We start from the raw sequence: 22,697 nt of genomic DNA on the forward strand, positions 1-22,697 counted from the left end.
ATCCATTTCTACCATTCGATAATTTTCTTATTTTTACGAAATCATAATTATTTATTAATAGTACAAAATATATACGTAAAATTATATGCAGATAAAATACCTACGGATGTCTGTAAATTGAAAAAATCTAAGAATATTACTACTTTCTTCAAGAATATCTAGAACCAGAAGAAAAAATACATATAAACAGAGCATCTGGTAACAATTAACTAATTACTATTTAAAAATTATGGGAAAACTTCATTGGTGTTGTTACCATGAATATAATAACAATTACTTTGTATTTAGTTGGCAGTTGCTTAGATTAAAAGCAATTAAAATAGATAGAACCAGATTTTTTATTTGTTTTAACACAGAGAGAGACCTTTATTTGCCAAATGCTTCTGAAGTAAATCTCTTCATTTACTACTCCTGAAGGAATTATATATTCTTTTTTCCGGCCCGCTTTCAACGGACGAATTACAGCAATGGAACCAAACAGTTTTGCTTCAGGATTGTCCCCTGCAATTGTAAGGTTTAATTAAATGCTGGAGTAATCCAAAAGTAGCTGCTAAGATGAGTCTTAAGAACGATACTCATCTTAAATCTGCGCTTCTCTTTGTGCCACAAAAAGGTAGGGGAGGGGGTGGGGGAGAAGGATTTGGAAGGGAGCAGCGTGAAGGAAGACTTGCTAGATTATCTTCTTTCCAATGAAATATTGCTCAGAATTTCACAGTAATGGAACAACGGAGAAATGGTTAAACACACCGTGATAGTTCAGTGAAATTCCAAGCATTGCATACGCTGTCGACAATATAAAACCCCAAAAAATATAATTTGCATGTTCCCAACGAACGCTTTTAAAATTTCATAGTCAATTTACTCTCGGAGATGATGCAGAATATACCAATGAAGTAAAGTAAGAAAAAATGTGATTGCAAATATGCAATGAGATTTGACATGCTTGATCATTATCATGGACATCGGTAGAGGGAGATGCAGACTGACATGCACAAAGTACAAAATAGGCCAAACTGGCCATGCGTGGAAAGACGTATTCTTTTAAGAAATTGCATAGATGCAAATATATTCTTGTTTAACTTGATGCTCATAGTGATGTTTTATAGCCATGCGATATTGGTATAACTCAAGTTACCAAGACACTTATAGGCTTCTACACCAGAATGACAGAAAGCGATCAATTTATTTTTCCCTTGTCAAGAGTAAAATGGCCACAGTCTACCTCCCTTATCACGTAATTTTTAACGTATTAAGCTTGTGTGCAGTAAAAATATACCCAAATCTCTTAACATAAAGTCAAAGTTAAATATTAATAATAATACGATGTGGGTTTATAGATAAGCACCAAGTTAGGACAGAAAATAATTTAAACTACATTAATTTTATATTGATCGATTCCATCTCGGTACAAATAATCAGAAGTGCTTTCATATCGAACGCTACTGAAGTTCTGTAAAATATTTAAAACGCAGACTATAAATCATACATACCCGGTGGAGGCACATAGTGGTTCGGATCATATTTTAAACTGTAGGTACAGTTCCAATTAGCCTTACTGTGCATAAAGTGGACTTAAAATACTACTAACGCAATCAACAATCAATCAATCAAACAAATATTATCGTACATAGTTTTAAGAAAATAAATTAAGAAATATGTGTAGGAGTGATAAATATTAGGATTATAGCTGTACTTCTATGGTATATAAACATAATCATTACTCTGTAACGGAATGCAACCAAGAAAGAAAATCGATAATGTTTTGTTGGAATTCACACACGTAATTTCTGTTCTCTAACTTTCGAAACTATTTTAAGCGTTATGATGAGGAAAAAGTTTCACTTTGTTTAAGATAATGTAAGACGTTGGTATTTGAAACATGGATTATTATTACCTGCTTTCAACTATCGAACTCGCTTATTGGAAGTCAAAGGAGTGCTTTAAAGTGCTTTCTTCCTTGTGTGTAAATGAAAATTTCACATCCTTAAGCACTTATGTAGTTCACGCTTTTGATTTGCAATACCAGAACTGGAATAATTTAATATTAAAATGTATTATGGAACAATGCGTAACATAATAATATTCATTTTTTTACTTACCTTCTTGAAGTTCCAGCCTTTAATGGATCTCTGTTGTACATTGTGTTGGCTGGATTATAATCTTCTGCATTCTGAGCCAAAAGTTTTGGGAAAACAATATGGCGCTCAAACCTAGAAAGAATATCAGCTCGAATATAATATACATTTCGATAGCCGATATAATACAGTATTTATGATTAAAATGTGTCTTGTTATTAATAAAATTTATCTGCATTGATATCGTGCTTCTCCTTGGATTTATTCTGCACATAAAGTTTTTCTTGGAAATTTCAGCTGAGGCATTCAAAGAAGTTTTACCTGCTATCATATATTAACAGACCTATTCAGAGGGGAAATGGTATCCGCATTTCAAAAGGATAATCTATTAGAAATTGAATCGAGGCGATGGGCCCAAAGTCCTGGATTGTATCATCCAAAATCTTTGGTCTGGAAAATGGAACTTTGTGACAGGGTCTTAGCGTTCCAGCCAATAGCGAAACGGAAGACTTATTGCAGACAAGAGTCCTCTCCCTTTCGCCCCCAGAAGCCTGAAGTAGTAGCTTCTCAGATAAGAAGCAATCTTCACCGCTCTTAATTTCTTATATAACTCATTGGGAGAACCTCTCTGTGACAAAAGAAATAAGTTTTCCTCCCATCCTCCACGCAGGAGTTACGTTATAATGATGATTTATGGAGTAGGGGATCCGAGATATGAAGCAAATGGATATCACGTGAGATTTCTGTTTCTTTACGACAAGTCCACTTCTGGATGCATACCTCGGGAATTAATCACTTTGTGATTTTGGCAAAAGAATAAAACATTATTAGTTTAAAACAATATAAACCAGCCAAGCACACGAAGCATGAAAGAGATGGGAAAGTTTCAGGTATCGAAACAATATTAAATGCAAAGGAAATATAAAGCCTTTCTTGCATTAAAAAATATTATACGTAGTATAAATCGTTCCATATAAATGTTCTTTAATATTTTATCAATTTATTTTTAAGAAATATTTTTCTAGTCATTCAAATTAACATTAAAAACAGTAACGTAATTACTATAATTGCATTTTAATTAGAGAATTGTGCAAAGTGGAAAGTATGTAGCAACTAAATTACTTGGCTTGAAACACACTAAACAGTAGACAATATGTAGATATGGCCAATGCGATTGAATTTCACTGTGACGATTATGTAAAAAATAACGTAACAGACACTTTAAGATGAATTTATGAAAATGTAACGTTTAAAGAAAAAATTAACAGTGTTTCCGCACTGGAATATAATTGTTATAATGGCCATTATTAATTCTCAATAGCAAAAATAAAATACAATTGTTCATTATTTGATCCTCCCTTCTGCTGTTGCTGAAACCGATGTTCTGCCATCACTACAGGTAACATTCCTCAACAACACATAGGACGTAAAACGTAAAGATAATTTGTAGTAATTAACTGCTGATTGTACAACTACTATGATTACTTACGTTACAAAATAACATTGTTCAGAATCAATGTTCTGTTTGAAATTGTATTTATTCACTTGCCATAAATTTTCGTAGCACTTGATTAGGGATACAATGTAATCGCATATCAATCTATTAACTGCAACACAGAAACTCAAATTTATGACAAAATTACAAAAACAATGTGCAATATTGATTGTGCAATGTAACTCATTCGCTTCCTACACAATTCTAAAGAAACCTATGAAGATAATTATAATACTTTGAACACGTAGATATTGCAAGTTTTATTACAACTAAGGATAAGTTGTAGAATAAGTTTGTATTTGTATTCTTGTTATTTTGTGTTGCTTTTATGCCACTATTGGCTAATCGCGACGATGAAAATTAGTGGTGATCAGATGAGACTGATGAAGAGACGCTCACAAATGAACCCATGTCTCAGGGTAGGACTCGAAGCCTGGAATTTAAGTGGCGAGATCGAAAGTAGACAACTTAGCCGAGCGGGCAGCAGAATTAATGAAGATCAATTCATAAGATACATTAAATCGTTATTAGAAATACTAACATATGGAATATGACGAAATACATGAAGATATATGTTTTCTTTTAAACAATATTGTCAAAGTTCGTTTCAAGTCCACTATATACTCAAAGAGGTAGGGAAGGGGCGTTTAGTATAAAAGTGTGACTCGAACCACTCCACAACGTGTCCTTACCGAAAAGTGAAAACAGAACACTTGGTAACGTTCTCGTCTTGTCAGACAAATCATGAGACGATCTACAACGTGACTGTTGCATCAGGTAGAAAATTTACAATTCTACAAATTCACTAAAATTTAATTTTCTCAGTCTGTCACGGGAATCTCTAGAGAAAACGAATGAAAAGTAGCTCTTTGTGCAAGTAAGACTCGAGAGGGCTCGACCATTGGACGCGTGAGAGGGGAAGTGACTGCATGGAGGGGAAAACGCGGCTGCAGCGACTAGCCGGTTGCAGCAGCGTGCACTTCTTTTCTTAGTCCACTCGCTTACTCCCCTTCTCTACAGTTATGCACCTTTTTTCCAAAGATTGCTGATACAGAGTGTAGCTCGCATGATTTCAGAGAGGCCGTAGCATTTCAAACGTGTCGATTTGTTGACTGAATTGTTTGACCACACATACGTGAACGGACATGCCGATCACAATAATTTAAATTGCGTTAAACCAGCACTTACTATGTCTCATTTTCAGAAAAAAAACTTTCACATTCTGTCCCGGGAATGTCTGAAGAAGGCGAACGAAAAGAAGTCTCTGAGCGCTATTCCAGAGACATTTGCTAGTTTCCGGGATGTTGACAGACCACTTTTAATCGACTGTGGGCTCTCGCGGCTATACTCTGTCCCAGGAATCTGTGGAGCACAGCCTTGCATAACGGTAGGGAAGGGGAGAAAGCGAGTGGTCGGAGTGGTACGCGCTCCTGCAAACGGCTTGTAGATGCCCCACCATTCCCTCTCACGCGTTCCCTCGAGTCACTTCTTGCGCAGAGGACTCGTTTTCGTTCGCTTGCTCCATAGATTCCTGAGGCAGAGTACAGACAAATGGGCTGATAGAGTTGAGCTATTATTTGGTAGGTATATGAGTTAACTCAATGTTGTTTATATAGCTCTTCTAGATTCTGTTATATCGGTAGTTGACAAGGACGGAAAGACAGATAGACGAACGTGATCATGGCGTAGCGGTAACGTCGTCTCCTTGTTATCAAGGAGTCCCGGGTTCGATACCCGGTGGAGGCACATAGAGGTTCGGATTCCACTTTAAACTGAAGGTCCAGTCCCGATTAGCCTTTCTGTGCACAAATTGGACTTAAAACAACAAATCAGTCAATCAATGATTCATTGGGTACTTTTTTCAGTTTTTTCTGATTAGGGCTCTAAATGAATAATTTGATCTCTCAATAGTCGTCACACGTATGCATTCTTGGAAATCTGTTTCGTGCACGTTTTGTTACATCAAACACGCACTGTCAACGACCAAGTGACGCATATTGCTCCAATTAGCAGCTATTCACTATGGCCAGCTAACAATATCGATTGTTATATCTACGGCCCTACGACATTCATTAATAGAATTTGCCGTCTGTCAATGTCACCCCTGAAAGTTCCGTAACCCCTTTGAGCGGATATGCCACTACTAACTGCAATCCAACCCGCAAATAGATAGGACAAATTAGGTAACAATTATAGAGTAGATTTACAACCACAATATGAGCCGATCGAAGATATATCACTCCTTCACACAGGAGTAGAATGCTCATATTTCTTTGTCGCACTTAGCTGAAACATAATAAGATATTCAAGAAATAATTTCATTACAATTTATACAGATTATGAATTACGAGTTCCTGGAAATATTAAACCCACTCAAGGAATCAATATATTTCTTATTATAACATACCAATTATGTTATTCAAAACGGTTTACTACACAGACTTAAAGTGGACTTAAAACAATAACTCAACTCAATAACTCAAACTACTACCCCCATAGACAAACAAACAGACTCCCCCGACACACACAAGTACACATATCATGCAATAGAATGTGATGAGTCTAAGTGATATTTTGGACAAATTAGCCAACAATTAACCACAATGACAGATGAAAACTTTGTCAGAGTTTAAGTCCACTTATACATATTTTCAGATAGACTAATTGGTACTGAACCTATAACTTAAACTGTGCTCGCATAGGGAATTGAGTTCGATACCATTGATTACAAAGCGACATCAACTTATAACTGAAAAAGAAAAAAAATGGTTTATGTTGATAAGTAGGAAAATATTCTTTAGAAAGAACTCAAACAAAGTAATTGTAAAAATTTTTAACATATTCAGATTGCAGCTTCTGTCATTCTAAACCTTACTGAGAGACATTCTAAACGTACTTGGTCAAAGTTCAAGCTATATTTTCGAACATTGTCTTATTGTGTTACTCATATAACTTCGTTTAAAGATTCTGCACATTTCAAAGTCAATTTGATACATATTTAATAGTTTCGTGAAATTTTGTATTTCGGAGAAGTATTTGCAGGTGAGTGTTCAGATATAGACATACCGTTGAAGAGTTCCAGATGTATGTGAAGAGGCTAGTTATAACAGGAATTATTAAAGATGTAAGTTATGGGATATTCCTAGATGGATGAATATGCTTTAGAGTTTTTAAATATACCTAGCGGCTCAAAATAAAGACTAACAAGAATTTTTGTTGTAGTCAAATTATGATAAAAATTCTCAGATGTTGTTTAATAACATCAGTTTCTACTCACTAAAAATTCGCAGAATATGATGAATACAAGTAAAATTGCAATATCAAATTACTTGAACAGAAGAAGACATTGTGAAAGATGGACAATGGTCGTGGAAGATAAAAATATATTTAGAATTGAATTGCTATCCCCTGTATTGCCAGAATCAAATTGTGTATTTTGTTATTTTAGAGAAAATATAATGAAATGAAAATACATAACACAGTTTAAAGTTTAAAAGAAAAATAGTCAATGAGGAAACAATTTTTACGAAAACATTAAAATTACTACTCTTGTGATGATTGAAAAGAGTTGGATATTTGGAAATTGAGAAAGTTGCCAGACTTAATAACGAATACTGGATACGACAATAGCCCTGAACAAAACCATTAAAAATTTACGATACTTGCGCGAAGAAAATTACCATCTCCGGTTGTCAATGTTCATAACGTGAAGTTATGCCAGAACTTGCATGTAGATAGCGGTTGTAACTTGTTTTAGAGGTGCGCAATTTAAGATTGCTCAAGACCAGAAAGCACAAACATCACTATTTCTGTGTTTCGAGAGGTTTCTTTAGAGACATTAACAGTGATACCGCAGGCGCTCAGTGACACGGCAACGAAAGAACCACAAGTTTATGAGCCTTGTTTCCTCCAATGAAATCTACCCTCCAAGGACAGTGGTTTAGTATTTCTGAGAACTTCGTCAGATTTGTTTTCACCTTCTCGTCTTCATTGTAGGTAATCCGAGAAGGGCTCCTGCCCACAGCTTTACGGCCGATTGTAAAGTTTCTGCACATTTTTAATAATTAAAAAGCTATGTACAGAATATATTAGCATTATTCCACATTATTCATATGTAAATCTCTAAATTAGAATTTCAACTCTCACTTCATCCATACTTAATGTCATAAGCTCATTTTCATACCACGATACCAATCATTCTAGGTAGCTTTTGCAAGAGAGTAGTACATACGTTGCACGCGGTATTTTACGAAACACTTCATTTCGAAATATGCCTTTTCGTGGTTTAGAATAGAATAGAATTGGTCTTCATTTAAGCAGGCGTATTTCGGCCTCATGGGTCGTTCTTTACAGCCAGTACGAGGCAATACGAGGTATGTCAAAGCATAAACAGTACTTTTGTAACAGTGTTTCAACGTGATCAATGTTCGTTATTTTGCTATCAAAAACACGTAGGAGGATTCTTGAATATTGAGTCACTTCATGATGTTTCGTTTGTAGGTAATAGCTGTATGTATGAGGTTGTGTTCATTGCTTGTGTGCCTGTTCTTAAAAATTATGAACATGAAGGTGTGTGTGTGTGCCAAATTTCAATTCAAATTAGGGAAATATTTACAGAAATACTTTAAAAGTTGCGTACGTGGATGAATGTATGGGCAGTACGCAGTGTTATGGCTATAACCAGGATATTGTTCTAAACGCCTATGATTGTGAATTATATGTAAACTAGCTGATTACCCGGCGTTGCCGGGTATTTATTTATCCCAATCTTCTATTAGATAGGAAAATAATGAATTCTAACTATAGTGTAAAATGAACTTGGAGTTGAACGGCATTGGGAGTGTCACTATTCATCTTAGTGACGGGGTGTAAGGGGTGACCTTCCACGTAGTACACCCAAATGTCAACCTCACTTCCACGTTAGTACACCCTGGACTGAAGACTAACGAGGCTCTGGCGACTGGCCCCATGGCCAGTATAATTTTGTTTGTGTTGTCCTGTGTTTTGTCCTTATTTGTGCTGAGTGTTCTTTGCAGCCTCGGCTTTTAACGAAAGTCAGAACATTTTAATATTTTATGATTTTAATTAAGCAACGTTAGAGTTGTTATGTGAAACGGTAAGGGGCTGGACCCCGTATAGTGTGACGGGTGCAAAATAGCCTTAGTGCTGACGCACCCAAAATTTTAAAATCAAAATCAAAATCAAATCATCTTAGTGACCCCGAAAACTATGGATTCCACACTAATATCGGTCGTTTTCGATTATTTTTACATGTCACCCCCTTCCAACCCCCAACCCTAGGAGTGCCAGGGGTGTCTTACCCCCACAGTATTTCTTTCCAGATTGTAAGTGATATGTGTTGAAATTGCTCGAGGATATCGCACCTTCTGTGTAGGCAACCAATTTCGCCGTACTGTGTTGCAGGAAGCATAACTTGCAGGATATGACACGAAAATGCAACGCAACAAAATGCTATTTTATGTCCCCTTCCCATCCCCACCCCTATGGATGCCGGGAGTGTCTTACCCCCAGAGAATTTCTTTCCAGATTGCAAGTGATACGTGTAGCAAGTTTGGTTGAAATCGCTCCAGGCGTTCGAGAGTTATTGCTGAACAAACAAACACATACATATACACATATACACACACATCCATTTTTACATATATAGAGATTATAATTAATTTACATAAAATTAAAAAAAAATAAAAAATACGGATAGTGTAACGTTTCAACTGTGGAAAGTGAGTTTCCCAACAGTCGGATACAGGGAGAACCATAGTTAGTTAGTTAAGTTAAGTTGGTGTTTTAAGTCCATTTTATGCACAGTAAGGATAATTGGGACTGGATCTACAGTTTACAGTGGGATCCGAACCACTATGTGCCTTCACCGGGTATCGAACCCGGGACCCCTTGACTACAAGTTGACGACGCTACCACTGTGCCATCGGCGAGACACAGGGAGGACCATGTCTGAAGACTCGAACTTCAGAGGATAGAACGATCGTTCTCTTGAGTTATCATCAATGTGCATAGTAACTGACAACTTGCGAAAACGTCATCCTCCTGCACCTAGAGGTTTGTTTGCTACCCCTGCGACCGTGATAGTTAAACGATCAACCCGTAATCTAGATACCGAAGATTCCAGTTTGGAGTCCCGACATGGGCATAACTTTTGAAATTAAAATATTGCTGATGTACACAATAACTGTTGTATTAGTTACGGTTAGACATGATAACTTTCAAGTTTTTCTTGTTTTGAAAATAAGTGAATTATATATAAATGTATAATACTGTTTCTCGAGCAAGTGTTCTCGAGTTCCCAGCCAGGTTAAATTGGTGTTAGCGTCTAACGTTCCGAGCGCATACGTTGCTCTCATCACGAGGGAGCAGTAGCCTCCCTATTCTCTTGATTTAGTTGTGATTTCGGTAAGTTGAAATTCGGCCTGAAAGGTCGATACAACAAATTGAAGAAATTCACTACGGCGTCTGCGAAATATTCCGCAAGACGAATGATTGATTGATTGATTTGGTGTTTTAAGTCCACTTTATCCACAGTAAGGCTAATCGGGACTGGACCTACAGTTTAAAGTGGGATCCGAAACCACTATGTGCCTCCAACGGATATCGAACCCGGGATTCCTTGATTACAAGGCATCGACGCTACCACTGCTCCATCCCTAGACGAATGCCAAGACGTGTTCCAACAGGAGAAGAAACGCCCGGAGGAGATGTTTTGCTTTCTATTTTATGTGGTTTTGCTATGTCCTGGGTTATATCATGACGATTCGAATGAATAATGAACTGATGAGAGAAATACAATGATACATACACCCATGCCTTATTCAGCGTTCGAACCCAGAATGCAATGCTTCGTGGCGCTTTGCGATGAGCACTCCGCCACGCAGGTTGGCTCCGGAAGTGTGATGGACTAAATGGGACTATTCTGAAGAAGATAGATTTGATTAAGACATAATTAAATAAACTTTAAAAAAACGAATTACGTTACTTTTTGGCCGGACCTCGTATATTCAACGCATGAAAAGTGTGAGGGCGGGCAAAGAATTTAACGTTTGAGGCTAACGTTATGCATTGCAGTTCATTACTAAACAGGAACCAACTTAAGCAGGACGTAATATTATTATTATTATAATTTTCGGAGCCTATCTTAATCTGATATAGATTGAAATTTGAAGCTGAATCGTCAATATGAGTGTGTTATCAGTCACCAAAAAAGTATTTAAAAAACGTGCGAATAAACCACTTAAATTTAATTCATTTCTCCTTTTGACATACATGCACATATGAAGGTAAAGAAGATGCCATAAAACGTTCTTGAATAGTAAATTATAAAATAACCAAACGGGTCACATTGATTATTAAAAAGTGAAGGATCACCTTCAGAAATTATATGAAATACATCACAAACGAGAACCTCTACATTCGATAAATATTTTTAAATAGTGAAGGATCACCTTCAGAAATTATATGAAATACATCACAAACGAGAACCTCTACATTCGATAAATATTTTTACTTCAATAAAATCCAGAAGCTCAGATTCAATTTGTATACACAATATTCAATTTTGTTTTCTCCACATAAACAATACATATTTTTTTTGCTGCAAGCCGTCGTTCAAACGTGGACTTGTGCATGCACGTTAACAAATGAAATATTTATGTTCATTGTTGGCAAGGTTATAAAGTCAATGACTGTACATGAACACTCAATTTCAATATTGCAATAAAATGTCGCAACTCGACTCAAAGATTATATATCTGTTAGCTAATTAGATATACACGTTTTATTGGCAACTCACAGGCATAATTAAAGATTGATCATAAAAGGTTATTGAACATAATACATATTCACGAACATTAAATAAAACTTCGCAATAGTTACGATAAAAGCATTTACATTCCAATATAAAGCGATCTGTTGAACTTTGAAGAGGACATACATGCATTCATAAAAGCTCTTAGTTGCTTTTCTAATAAAAAAGTGATTGTCATGAACTATTGAAACATCTCAAAGGTACACTACGCAATTCAAATTCCTTTAATAGCTGGAAAATATATACGATATGGTGAATATATAAAACGAATTTGACTTTGTAATACCACCTTGTTACTTCGTACAATAATCGAAGAATGAGTACAGTGGATTTGTTCAATTTGCATCGCCATGACTAAAGGGGATGCTTTTGAGAATCAACAGAAATGAACGAATTACCAAATGATCATAGAAAACTGCGAGTAAGTAATAGCTACTTTACGGTATGATCTACTTTTTCTCCAGTTAGGTGTCCATTCATGTCGTAACGAGAAGACTACAAAACAATTTTATTTTGTTTACACTCACATGCCTTCTTCCTTTTTAAAAGGAAATCTGAGTCTGAGGGGTTCACAGTTTCCTTCTTTACTTTTTCCGTACGAGGGATTGATTTGACCAGTTTCTTCCTCGGAATCTAGTTTTATAAAACACGTTACATGTTTAATGTTTCTTCAGCACCACAAATGTTGTATTTTAAAGTTCATGTACATATTGCAACTAAAGTTAGAGTATCGAATAAATTACGTAAGCTAATTGACACTTGAATATTGAAATTATAAGATATGAATTCCATTTTATATTCAGCAAATTCAATTTCAGAAATGCCTTCCAGTTAATATTCATAAAACCAACTTGGAATGCATAATTTTAACAAGAGTGTACACCTGATGACATTTGATTGGAATCATTGTTAAAAAAGCTTGATCTTCTAAGAATATTGAATAAGGGTACATTGCATTTGTAAAACATTGGTTAGAATTACACTTACCAAAAATTTCTGAAGAAATTTATGTAACGTTACTTTCTTATTATTTATTCACGAAGTTCGAAAAGGAGTTTAGTCCTTGAAAGAGCCGCAAAGCATATAATTCTCTGGTGGGAAAAAATAAGACAGTGCTAGGGTTAAATGTTGCGTTAAGAATGCAAATAGCTACGAGAAGCCTGGCTGTTATTCTGTGAAACAACAAATGACCTCAAATAATTTATCGCTGAACCGAATGACGCTCCTCTCTGTCTTTACGTGTTAAATGTAGCTGAAGAAATCCGTCATTCGGCCGGAGAAATTCGAAAAACCATCCAGTGTAGCCGAGGAAGGGAATAAGTCGTAAGATAGCATCTCGTATAAGCGATGCTCTCTTTAAACTCAAGTTGCTAGGAGAGAGAGGGGGTGGGGTGGGGGGCAGGAATCTAATTGCATTCTTCTTTTCCCTGCAGAGGACCTTCAACTGCTATATTCAACATTGGACACATGGTGAGTTAGGGACTATTTCGGGGAGCTTTCTTGAGTAGCCGAGAAACGCCATTGGATAAATGGGTTTGGAAGATCAGTTCTATTTTCCTTCGTCTTAAGTCCTGTCTCACCCATCCTCATTCAATGTGATCCAATTACTGAGTCAGTAGTTTTCTTATCCACTGCTGCGATTCTCCAGGATGGGAGGGGAGAAAATTGGGAACTGGTTCAGTAGCCGCCTGAGACTTCAAGTCACATCCTAAGTTCGAGAAATGAACCGACGGCCCACTGTACCAAACTCCACAACTAAATTACGTCCTTCCTGCGTTGGCTCTCCTCGTTCCTCCCCTCCCTCCTCCCCTGCACCCCCCAACATCCGCACAGCCACTACGTACGAGATTTATCTCTTCATGTTATGAATTAATCATCAGCCCGGACAAGGGAGGGGTCAATAAATGCGATGGGCTGGAGTTATTTCACCTAGTTAGATGCTGCCCCGGCTCTGTTTGACCACTTTTGTCAGCAAAGCGCATAAGCACGGTGCGGGCCCGAGCTAAGGGATTGAGTTAAATAATACGCGGCTTTCATCTCCTTATTCTTGCATTTCTGCACGGGTCGACGAGTCTAGAGGTATCTTCTTCCCAGTTGTTGATTACAATGCTATATTCTTATGTTACTTGTGTTCCAGATGCATTTGCATGTAGTACATGAATTCAAATTTATGTAGACTGCTTTGTTTAGATTAGAACAAGGCTCGTTCGAGATAGCTCTCTTTACCCTCATGATATGGAAATTCATCAGTATGACGACGAATAATGCAGCAAGAAAGAGTCCCTGGTAATAAGTGGGTATTTGTGTTTGTACATTCCTCTATTCCATTACCATCACGGCTTTTACGATTAAAGTAATGAAGTATTAAAGCAACATACATCTTTAAAAAATATATTGGACGTTTGAGTTTTGTTTCTTGTCCACTTTATGCACAGGTAGGGTAATCGGGACTAGACCTATAGTTTAAAGTGAAACAACTAATATACACATAAAACGTAATTAGTCGTACTACGTTTCAAAGAATACATTTTCATTTACTTAAAATTCTTTTAATGCGATTATAATAGAAAATTTGATTGTTGATTTGATTTATTTTACCTAATATTTCTGTCACTTTTGCTAATCGCGAAATGAAGATGAAATATGATTATATGAAATTGATGAAAGATTGATTGATTGATTTGGTTTATTTGCTTCGCTTTTCTGCCACTTTTGATTAATCGCGATGATGAGGATAAGCGATAATATGATTAAATTCATGAAGGAAAAGTCCCGGTTCGATACCCGGTGGAGGCACAAGTGGTTCGGATCCCACTATAAACTGTAGGTTCAGTCCCGATTAGCCTTACTGGGCATAAAGTGAACTTAAAAACAATAAATCAAATCAAAATCATGAAGGCAAACTCACAAAGAGGCTGAATTCGAACCCGGGACCTCTGGCGTCGTAGCGCTCTGTGATAACCACTCCGCTACGGAGGTTGGCAAATTAATTACAGGAAAATCACAGCCACACATGGACAGGACGCAACACAATCTCCACAGAGAATTCTTCTGGCTGCGGTTCGAAGCACCAGAGTCTGCAAGAATGTGGTCCAGAGTGTACTACATGGAAGAGAGGTCGACATTCAAGTGCCTTCCGAAAAGGACAACCTGTACACTGCTATGTAATATCATTATTTTATTTCGTAAGGCCGATGCCAGTCCATGCATGGATTACTAAATAAATAAAGCAACTATGTATTTCACACAGAAAATTAAATGCATCATAAATATTAATGCACCAGAACATATGTATTGATGAACTAAAGTGTGTTTTATGGCATCTGCGAAGAATCAGGTTTACAGACTTTATGTAGCTCAGACAAAACGTCTAAGTGCATAATCGAAAAAGATGCAGGAAGGTTCATCAAAATGCATAAACTGATGCATTCGGCAACACTCATTTGCATTACATGATGGACTTTGATGTTTCCTTTACGATATACAAAAATTCATAAAAATACACCAAACTGTAAACCTGATTCTTCGCAGAGGCCATAAAACACACTTTAGTGCATCAATCGATGCTTTCTGGTGCTTCAATCGATATGATGCATTTAGTTTTCTGTGAGTAGCGCATAACTGTTGGACATGGTTTGATGAGGAATATGAAGAAAGTTTTCATATCAAATAGTGTTTCTAAGACGCAGCAGCGGCGGCAATTTCCCCGCCTTCTCGTGGAGACAAATGTAGCTTATTGCCGCCAGTTACGCAGGAAGACGCTTGATCAGTGTCGACATTTTAATGAACGCAGAAGAAGGAGGGCCTGAGCCCTGCAGACTCTTCCGCTGTTCTTGCGAGAAAGGTGATCGTTAGGCTCAGCGGGTGGCAGCAGATGCACTTAATGTCCTGCAAGTTGTTGCATACGAAAACCGTAAGGAAGGTGTCTCGGAGAAGTTTCTTCCTTTTCTTTTCTTTTTTTCAAGGAATCCTTTCTTCCAGGAGCCCACGCAGACACGCGGGATTTGAGTTCTGATCAATAAAATTAAAGCTGTAAATTTCGCTTTTGCTTCTGGTGGAGATTTATGAGCGACTTTCAGTTTCAATACAGCTGGAGATTCCACGGAGCCCTTATTGCCAACTGTTTGTCGAGATATTTGAAAGTACCGTGCTTAAGCAGAATCAAGAAATATTCACAATTTCAGTTTTAGTTTCTATAAAGGCACGGTACCAAAATAATAACGACAACATATTATTTTCCTTACTTACTTTACGGCGCCTTTCCATCTATTAAGCTAATCTCAAAGATGAAAATTACGGCATCCCGATGGAATGGTGGTATTGTCGCCGCATTGTAATCAATGGGTGCCGGATTCGATGCCCCCTGGAGGCACTTAACCTGTAGGCCCAATCCTGATTAGCCTATCCGTGAATAAAGTGGACTCAAAACTCAAGCAAACATTGCTGAAGGAGAGAAAACAACAACCCAAAGAAACTCAAAGCCGGATCTTCAGAGGTGAGAACTTGTTATCAACTAGCAAGGTTTCTAATATCATGCATTTTGAGTTCTCATCGTACTGGTTCTTCTGGTGGGTTTCTCTGCTCCTTCAAGCCGGCCTCTGTGGAGGAGTGGTTAGCACACAGCGCTACGATGCCAGAGATACCGGGTTCGAATCTTGACCTGGGCATGGGTGTTCTTTGTGAGTGCCTTTTCATCAATTTCATCATATGATCACTCATCCTCATCTTCGCCAGAAGTGGCAGAAAAGCGAAGTAAAATAAACCAAATCAATCAATCAATCATTATCTACTCCTTCAGAATTTTAACGCTACTTGATTTCGTCTGCGGTGGCTAAGGCATTCCTTGGGATGCACACACACACACATCACCCATCTTAGCAACTGGTAAATCACAACTTCCGGCTGTCAGCCATCATCAGGTTTCCCGTGGTTTTTTCCCTTCGTTTCAAGTGAATGTAGGTTGATACCCTTAATGAGGTCATGAACTCAATCTCACTTTCTTTTTAGATCATTAACATCTCCCAATAGGTTAAACCTACTGATAAAAATAAACCACGTTAATTACATGTAAAAACCAACCAACAATTACAAATCCCATCGCCGGAAACCAATTTTATCTCTTGAATGCATGTAACTTAAAATAAAATTGTGTACACGTTACTAAATTTGTACAATTAATTAAACAAAAGATGTGTTTGATATATGTTCGATATGCTTAGCGAACAACGTCCTTCCAAATACTTAACTCTAACCTGGAAGTAAAGATTGCACATATGGGTACGATAATCTTCACGATGATTCAAAACTCACTACTCCATAAAAGCTCTAACAAAGGAAAGACTGAAACAAAGAAAATACTACACAAAACATTTAACAAAACAAGAAGGAACGCGTAACACAATGGTAATTAGTAGAGCCCGGATTTCCATGCACAAACAAACAGCAAAATATGCATGCAAATATGCACGAAAAATATCAAAAATATGCACTAAGATATGCATGAACAATATACATTTTTTCCAAACATCTTACCTTAATGACCTCTGTTGCAATGAACTATGAACGTCTTCCTTAGGTTTTCTTCTGTAAACCCTCTGCGTTTATCAGTGAGAAACGTTTTGTAGATCGAGAACTTCGTTTCTACATCAGCAGAAGTCACTGGTGCTTTGAGAAACACCAAACTTTCTCCTGTGTTAGGTCCTCTTCCAAGTAAACATTTTCACCATTCAGTACATTTGCAATGTCACTGATTGTTCTGTACCCGGGATTTTTGTCTAATACTTGTCAAAGTTTTTCTGACGCCGTGAGTTTCACTGGACAAAGTTTGCGATACTTCGCCCAACAAGGACAGTGAATGCTGCAAAGGATTATTACGGGACCCTGTGTAATAATTGCAGGTATACTCGAGAAGTGGTGTCGTGTATGTACTTAATTTCGTTCTCAATGCCACTTCTAGAGAAACATTTCTGTGACACACAAATAGCGGCTGCATCGTTTTAGTGAGTCTATGACTGCCTTCACTTCATTGAAATTTTCTGCATAATTCGACACAGCTTCTAGCCACGAGCCCCATCGTGTTAATACCGGTTGCGGAGGTAAGGGAACATTTTTCGCCAGTTCGCGAAAGAGACGTACTCGCGAAGGAGCTTTCACATATACTTTCTTTACATTTGATACAAGTGCATCTCCTTCCGGGTATTGGTATCTGATTATTTCTGCTACACAATGAAGACCGTGTACAAGGAAAGTCAGATGGACTAATTTAGGATACAACACTTTCAAACCAGATGCTGCTTTGACAATGTACGTACGGGTCCGTGTCAGTAACAAACAGTAACACATTGCCATACTGGATGTGATCTGGCCACAACAGAGTTAAAGAATCGTTAAAGAATTTGGCAATTGTGGAATGATTCAATTTCTCAAACACCTCGATATTCAGTAAGTAGGGTTTACCACTCGCCTTTATTGCACCAACAACAGCATTGGAAACACAACGTCCTGCCGCGTCAATAGTCTCATCGATAGACACCCATATTTTCTCGTGCTTCAACGCTTCCCGAATTTCTCCCATGACCTCATTAAAACAAACAGGCACATAGTTTTTACGTAGCATTGATTCATCTGGCACTTTCTTTCCCGTGTACTTTTCAAGGAAACCTCGTAGATGGGCATTGCTCAGTTTCCACAAAGGAATATTAGCACTCACAAACGCAGAACACAGATCTACATAGAATGTATCACTTACTGTGCATTCAGATGTTGAATTAGTGAACGCAGTAGTAAGCAGTTGTTGTTTACTGCGCGATCTTCTCTGAAGCTTCCCTGTGTCTTGCTGTATTGACATGTTGAGTAACTTGAAATTTCTTCCCTGCTGAAACTCTTTTTTCGCACACCACACAGAACAAAACTGACCCATCTTCTGTAAATACACTACTTCCAAATTCTTGTACGTATTTACGCAACAATACCGCCTTACTTGATTTTTCAGGTGGCATATTTAACTGAACACAAAATAACACTTACACGTTCTTGAACTCCTTTGACACTGACAGCAGAAACCCTTTCTACATAGTTGCCAAGTCGCGAGAAAGGCGCTATATCGCTGTTGTTTAAAAAGCGCTACATAAAATGCTGAAAAAACTTTAAAAATTATAGTGTATATTGTATATTATATTGGTATGTTCGCCATTCGGTTATCGCCGTGCAGTCGAAAGTGAATTTACCAACGATTGTGGGCGACAAACTCAATGTTATTTTCTCTTGATAAACTATGAAATATGCTAGTATGTAGCAATAAAATTCGAAATATGCCTTATCCTACAAAGTTTAAGAAATATGCATGCACAACAAAATTCACTCAAAATATGCACTTATATGCGCTATCATATGCATGTCAAAAGACTCTTTACAAGTTCGTCGGAAAGAAAAAAATATTTTCCATAAGTTTTTGCATGCTACATGAAACATGCATTTCGCATATAAATCCTGGCTCTAGTAATTAGAATCGGTAGGTAAATTCCACTAGAACCTACATTAGTGTTCTTGTTCAATTCTCCTCCTGCATATCTCTCCCTTCCTCCTAAATTAAACACCTTCGTAGTATTTATTGGCTATTTTCTACCAATAAAACTTGACAGGATGCAAGGTTCTGACAGGATGCAAGGTTCTGACTTAGTAATAAACAAGTAAAATTACAACTGCTAAGACGTCCTTCCAGAAAATATTGTTTACTATGCAAATGCGCAGTAATAAATTTCTGTAACCACATTATTCAATAACCAACAACGCTGAACAACAATAGACATTCAACCGCTGTATCTGTTTTTAATTCCGACCTTTCGGACACTTAATCTGTCTCCGACTCCAGGGGTAGGTTGTTATGTCTACGAAGTCATGTATTCTCTTCACAGACACAATAAACCTACCCTTTGAGTACGGAGATAGATCAAGTCTCTCCCAAACGTTGTAATTAAAAACAGGTACAGTGGTTGAAAGTCCAATATCATTCAACATGAACCAACAACCACCGATCCGACTGCAAAGAACAACCATCAACAATCTGTCACTGAACTTTAGACACATTCTTGTAGCTGCAATTCACATGAATCTCCAGGACATGTGTTCGATGTAGGAAATAGGGAGTTCTCACCACTGGAACGTTGGTTTGGAGTAATTAATAACAAGAGCAGGCCTCTCTGCAGCCTGACAAGAAAACTGCTCAATAAATCTATCTGACACAGCTGGTTTCGACACGTGATTGATCAGCTCAGGCTCATGACGCCAGAAGCTGAGCTTCTCTTCATGATAGCCATGGAGGTATTCCCTCAAATATTCAATCATTAACCCAAGTGGATAATTTCAAAGTTCAGAATGCCGAAATTCATTTTCCATTGAGCTTCGTTAGTGTGTCTGCATTTTAAATCAGTTCATTGAGTGACTGATTTTTTTTCCTTCTTTCTCTCTCGTGGTGGATTATTCCGCTTATATTCTTCGAAGGTGCACATTTGAAAAGTCTTTTCTTTTGTCTTTCATAACTATTCAGGAAGATTAGTATTTTATATCACGTGAGATAGCTACTCCACGTCAAACAAAGCTTTGGCTTCTCGGATATGTGATGAGAGGGTGCGGATAATGGAACACCCTCAAGGACTTTCGAAACGTCTAATGCTTTTAAAAAATTGAAAACTTACGAAACACAGTATTTTAAAACGCATGTATCTCGGGAAAGAGTCAAGCTACAACGATGCATGAGCTTTCATTAAACAAACTGATCCTTTAAATGAAACATGACACTGATCCTCCAATTCGGCTACTTCTACTATGTAAACTTCACTCATGGCCTAAAAAGTTTATTTTCAACGAATTCAGGTAAGGTTCAATCATCTTTGTTGCAACTATATTCCATATTCCTGATGATGCTCTGTAAAATGTGGCCGTAAAATTTTGGCGTTGATGTCCTCATACTAACACTTTAACATAAATATATTCTTTCTTGAAATTAATTATTAGATACTGCAAATATTATTACTGATGTTCAAATTTGTAATTCACAAGATCTAACAATTACTTAAAGAGAGGTATAATTCTTATGTTCATTTTCCGACAATTGGTCACCTTTTGTTACTTTTGTACTGCAGCTAAATTTATGATGACTTTTCGTGAGATGATTAGAACACACGAAGAAAATGAAACCGTCAGGGAGTGTAGAATCATAGCTAGGATCTCTAGAGAAAATATCTACCTGAATTATTCAAATAGTTCCTGAGATGCGGAAGAACGGCTGAATGGATGAAAAACTAAAAGGAGATGCATTTCTCCTTGTGAAAATACTTATGAATGAGTATTACTTAATGCTTTACAGGTAGAAGAAGAAAGAAAGATATTGCCGTCGATCAGTCGCTGATGAAAGCCCAGTATACTAACCAACATCTATTCTGTATCTCCCAGTCGGGTTATTTTCCTCCTCAATAAAACCTCATATCCTGAAGAAGAAATCTCTATTCGTGTCTCTCATTAACATAACGTTATGTATGAATAATGAACATAATTATGAATATGATCTGTAACTAAGCTGTAAAAAAGGGCCCATCTCATTGTAGTCACGCTCAATCTCAACTGCATAAACAGGATCTACTGTATACAGAGTGCCAGTGAAAGTGAGCTGTTGTCCCAGTTAATTCTTCTAGGAAATTATTTTTACGAATTCAAACCAGAACTCAGATCTTTTCAATTTTATTTTTAACAATGCCAGAATATAGAATTCTAATAGACACCTAGTTAATATTTCCCTTTCCTTTTATATCAAATTAAAATAAATGTATTTCCTACAACTTAATTGATTATTAATTGGGGGACAATACGTGAGTAGTGCCCGCGGCCATACGACCGAGAATTATAGATTAGGTTCCTGGATACTGAAACTAACAATAATCTAATTATCAATTGAAAATAACAAACCTAATATTGAACAAATAAATAAATATCTAACTAAAGAATTAAAAGGAACCCCAATCTACGTACATCCCCCATCGCATAGCCACACTCACCATTCATGTGTACAGTAAGAGTCACTCCACTCTTTCCCCCTTAACGGATGCCTCCCGACCGAGCAGGCTTGATTCTTCCCCATGGGTCTCAGCATGCTAGCCAATCAAAATGAGGCAAGACGTCATACAATGATACCAACTCCCTTTGTGGGCAGAGGGTTACAGATCCAAATAAGATGTATTAGAAGTATGAGGTACACAGTACTTTACATACCGTCTGTGTCAAAGTTCGTTCGACAGCAGTTATTAACCTGTGGTCTGCTAACATCCGGCTGGCTGTTACAATCTCCTATACTCTGTATTGTTAATCTCTGGAGCGAGCGAACGAAAGCAAGTCTCTGCGCAAGTAGTGACTCGAGAGGGCTCGACCAATGAACGCGCGAGAGGGGAAGTGAGTGCATGGATGGGGAAAAGCGACTGCAGTTACCAGCCCTTGCAACAGCGTATACTGCTTCGCCCTGCCCACTCACTTTGTCCCCTTTTTCTGCCATTATGCGCGGCCTTCCTCCAGAGATTCCCGGGATAGTCTTGAAGGTATATTACGAACTTGTACATACTTATCGCTGACAATTGTTAAATAAACCAATTAAATATTTAATGTGCTCCACAGCTTTCAAGATGTAAAAATGTGACAATATATATATTTTTAACGTTATATAATATTTATATTGCAAAACTTCATAATATAAAAATACTAGAATATTACTGACTGTTGATAATTAGTGTTATTATTTTTACTAGAACACAACTATGAGTAATGCAATACTGCATTTATAATTATAATAAGAGACCCCTGACGAGTTTCTTTGATGTTTTTAAAGCCCACTTTATGCACATATAGGCTAATCGGGACTGGACGTCCAGTTTAAAGTGGGATCCAAACCACCGTGCACTGTACCTTCACCAGGTATCGAACCAACCCTGGACTCCTTTAAAACAAGGCGACGACGTTACCACTATATTTTTATGTACCACCTATTTCTATGTACGTTTCTATTCAGTATATTGAATACATATTCTACAGAATATCTCCCTTAATCAGTGGCGGCGATTGGGTTCCAAAACTGGGGCGGGGGGAGGGGCAAGGACAGTTTACTTTCCCTTGGTGCATAAGGTTTAGCATAGTGCGGGGGCAAAAGTGGCAAAAAGTGGGGGGGGGGCAACCGCCCCCTTCGCCACCCCTAATCGCCGTCACTACCCTTAATGGAAAGAACGGATTTGAAGTAATAATAGTAAATACAGAC

The 22,697-nt window shown here is 37.4% G+C and overlaps 1 protein-coding gene across 3 annotated transcripts in view; it reads right to left on the minus strand.

The window, feature by feature from the left end:
- LOC145984028 (cytosolic carboxypeptidase 6) overlaps positions 1–22,697 on the minus strand; it is a 1,364,216-nt gene that overhangs the window by 198,720 nt on the left and 1,142,799 nt on the right. For all 3 annotated transcript variants that reach the window (XM_083117345.1, XM_083117347.1, XM_083117346.1), the window contains one exon: positions 2,100–2,210. In XM_083117345.1, the coding sequence (XP_082973471.1) occupies positions 2,100–2,210 (111 nt within the window). The remainder of the gene's footprint in view (positions 1–2,099; positions 2,211–22,697) is intronic.

This window comes from Lepisma saccharinum, chromosome 2, assembly GCF_977018435.1.
Source record: "Lepisma saccharinum chromosome 2, izLepSacc3.1, whole genome shotgun sequence".
Taxonomy (NCBI): domain Eukaryota; kingdom Metazoa; phylum Arthropoda; class Insecta; order Zygentoma; family Lepismatidae; genus Lepisma; species Lepisma saccharinum.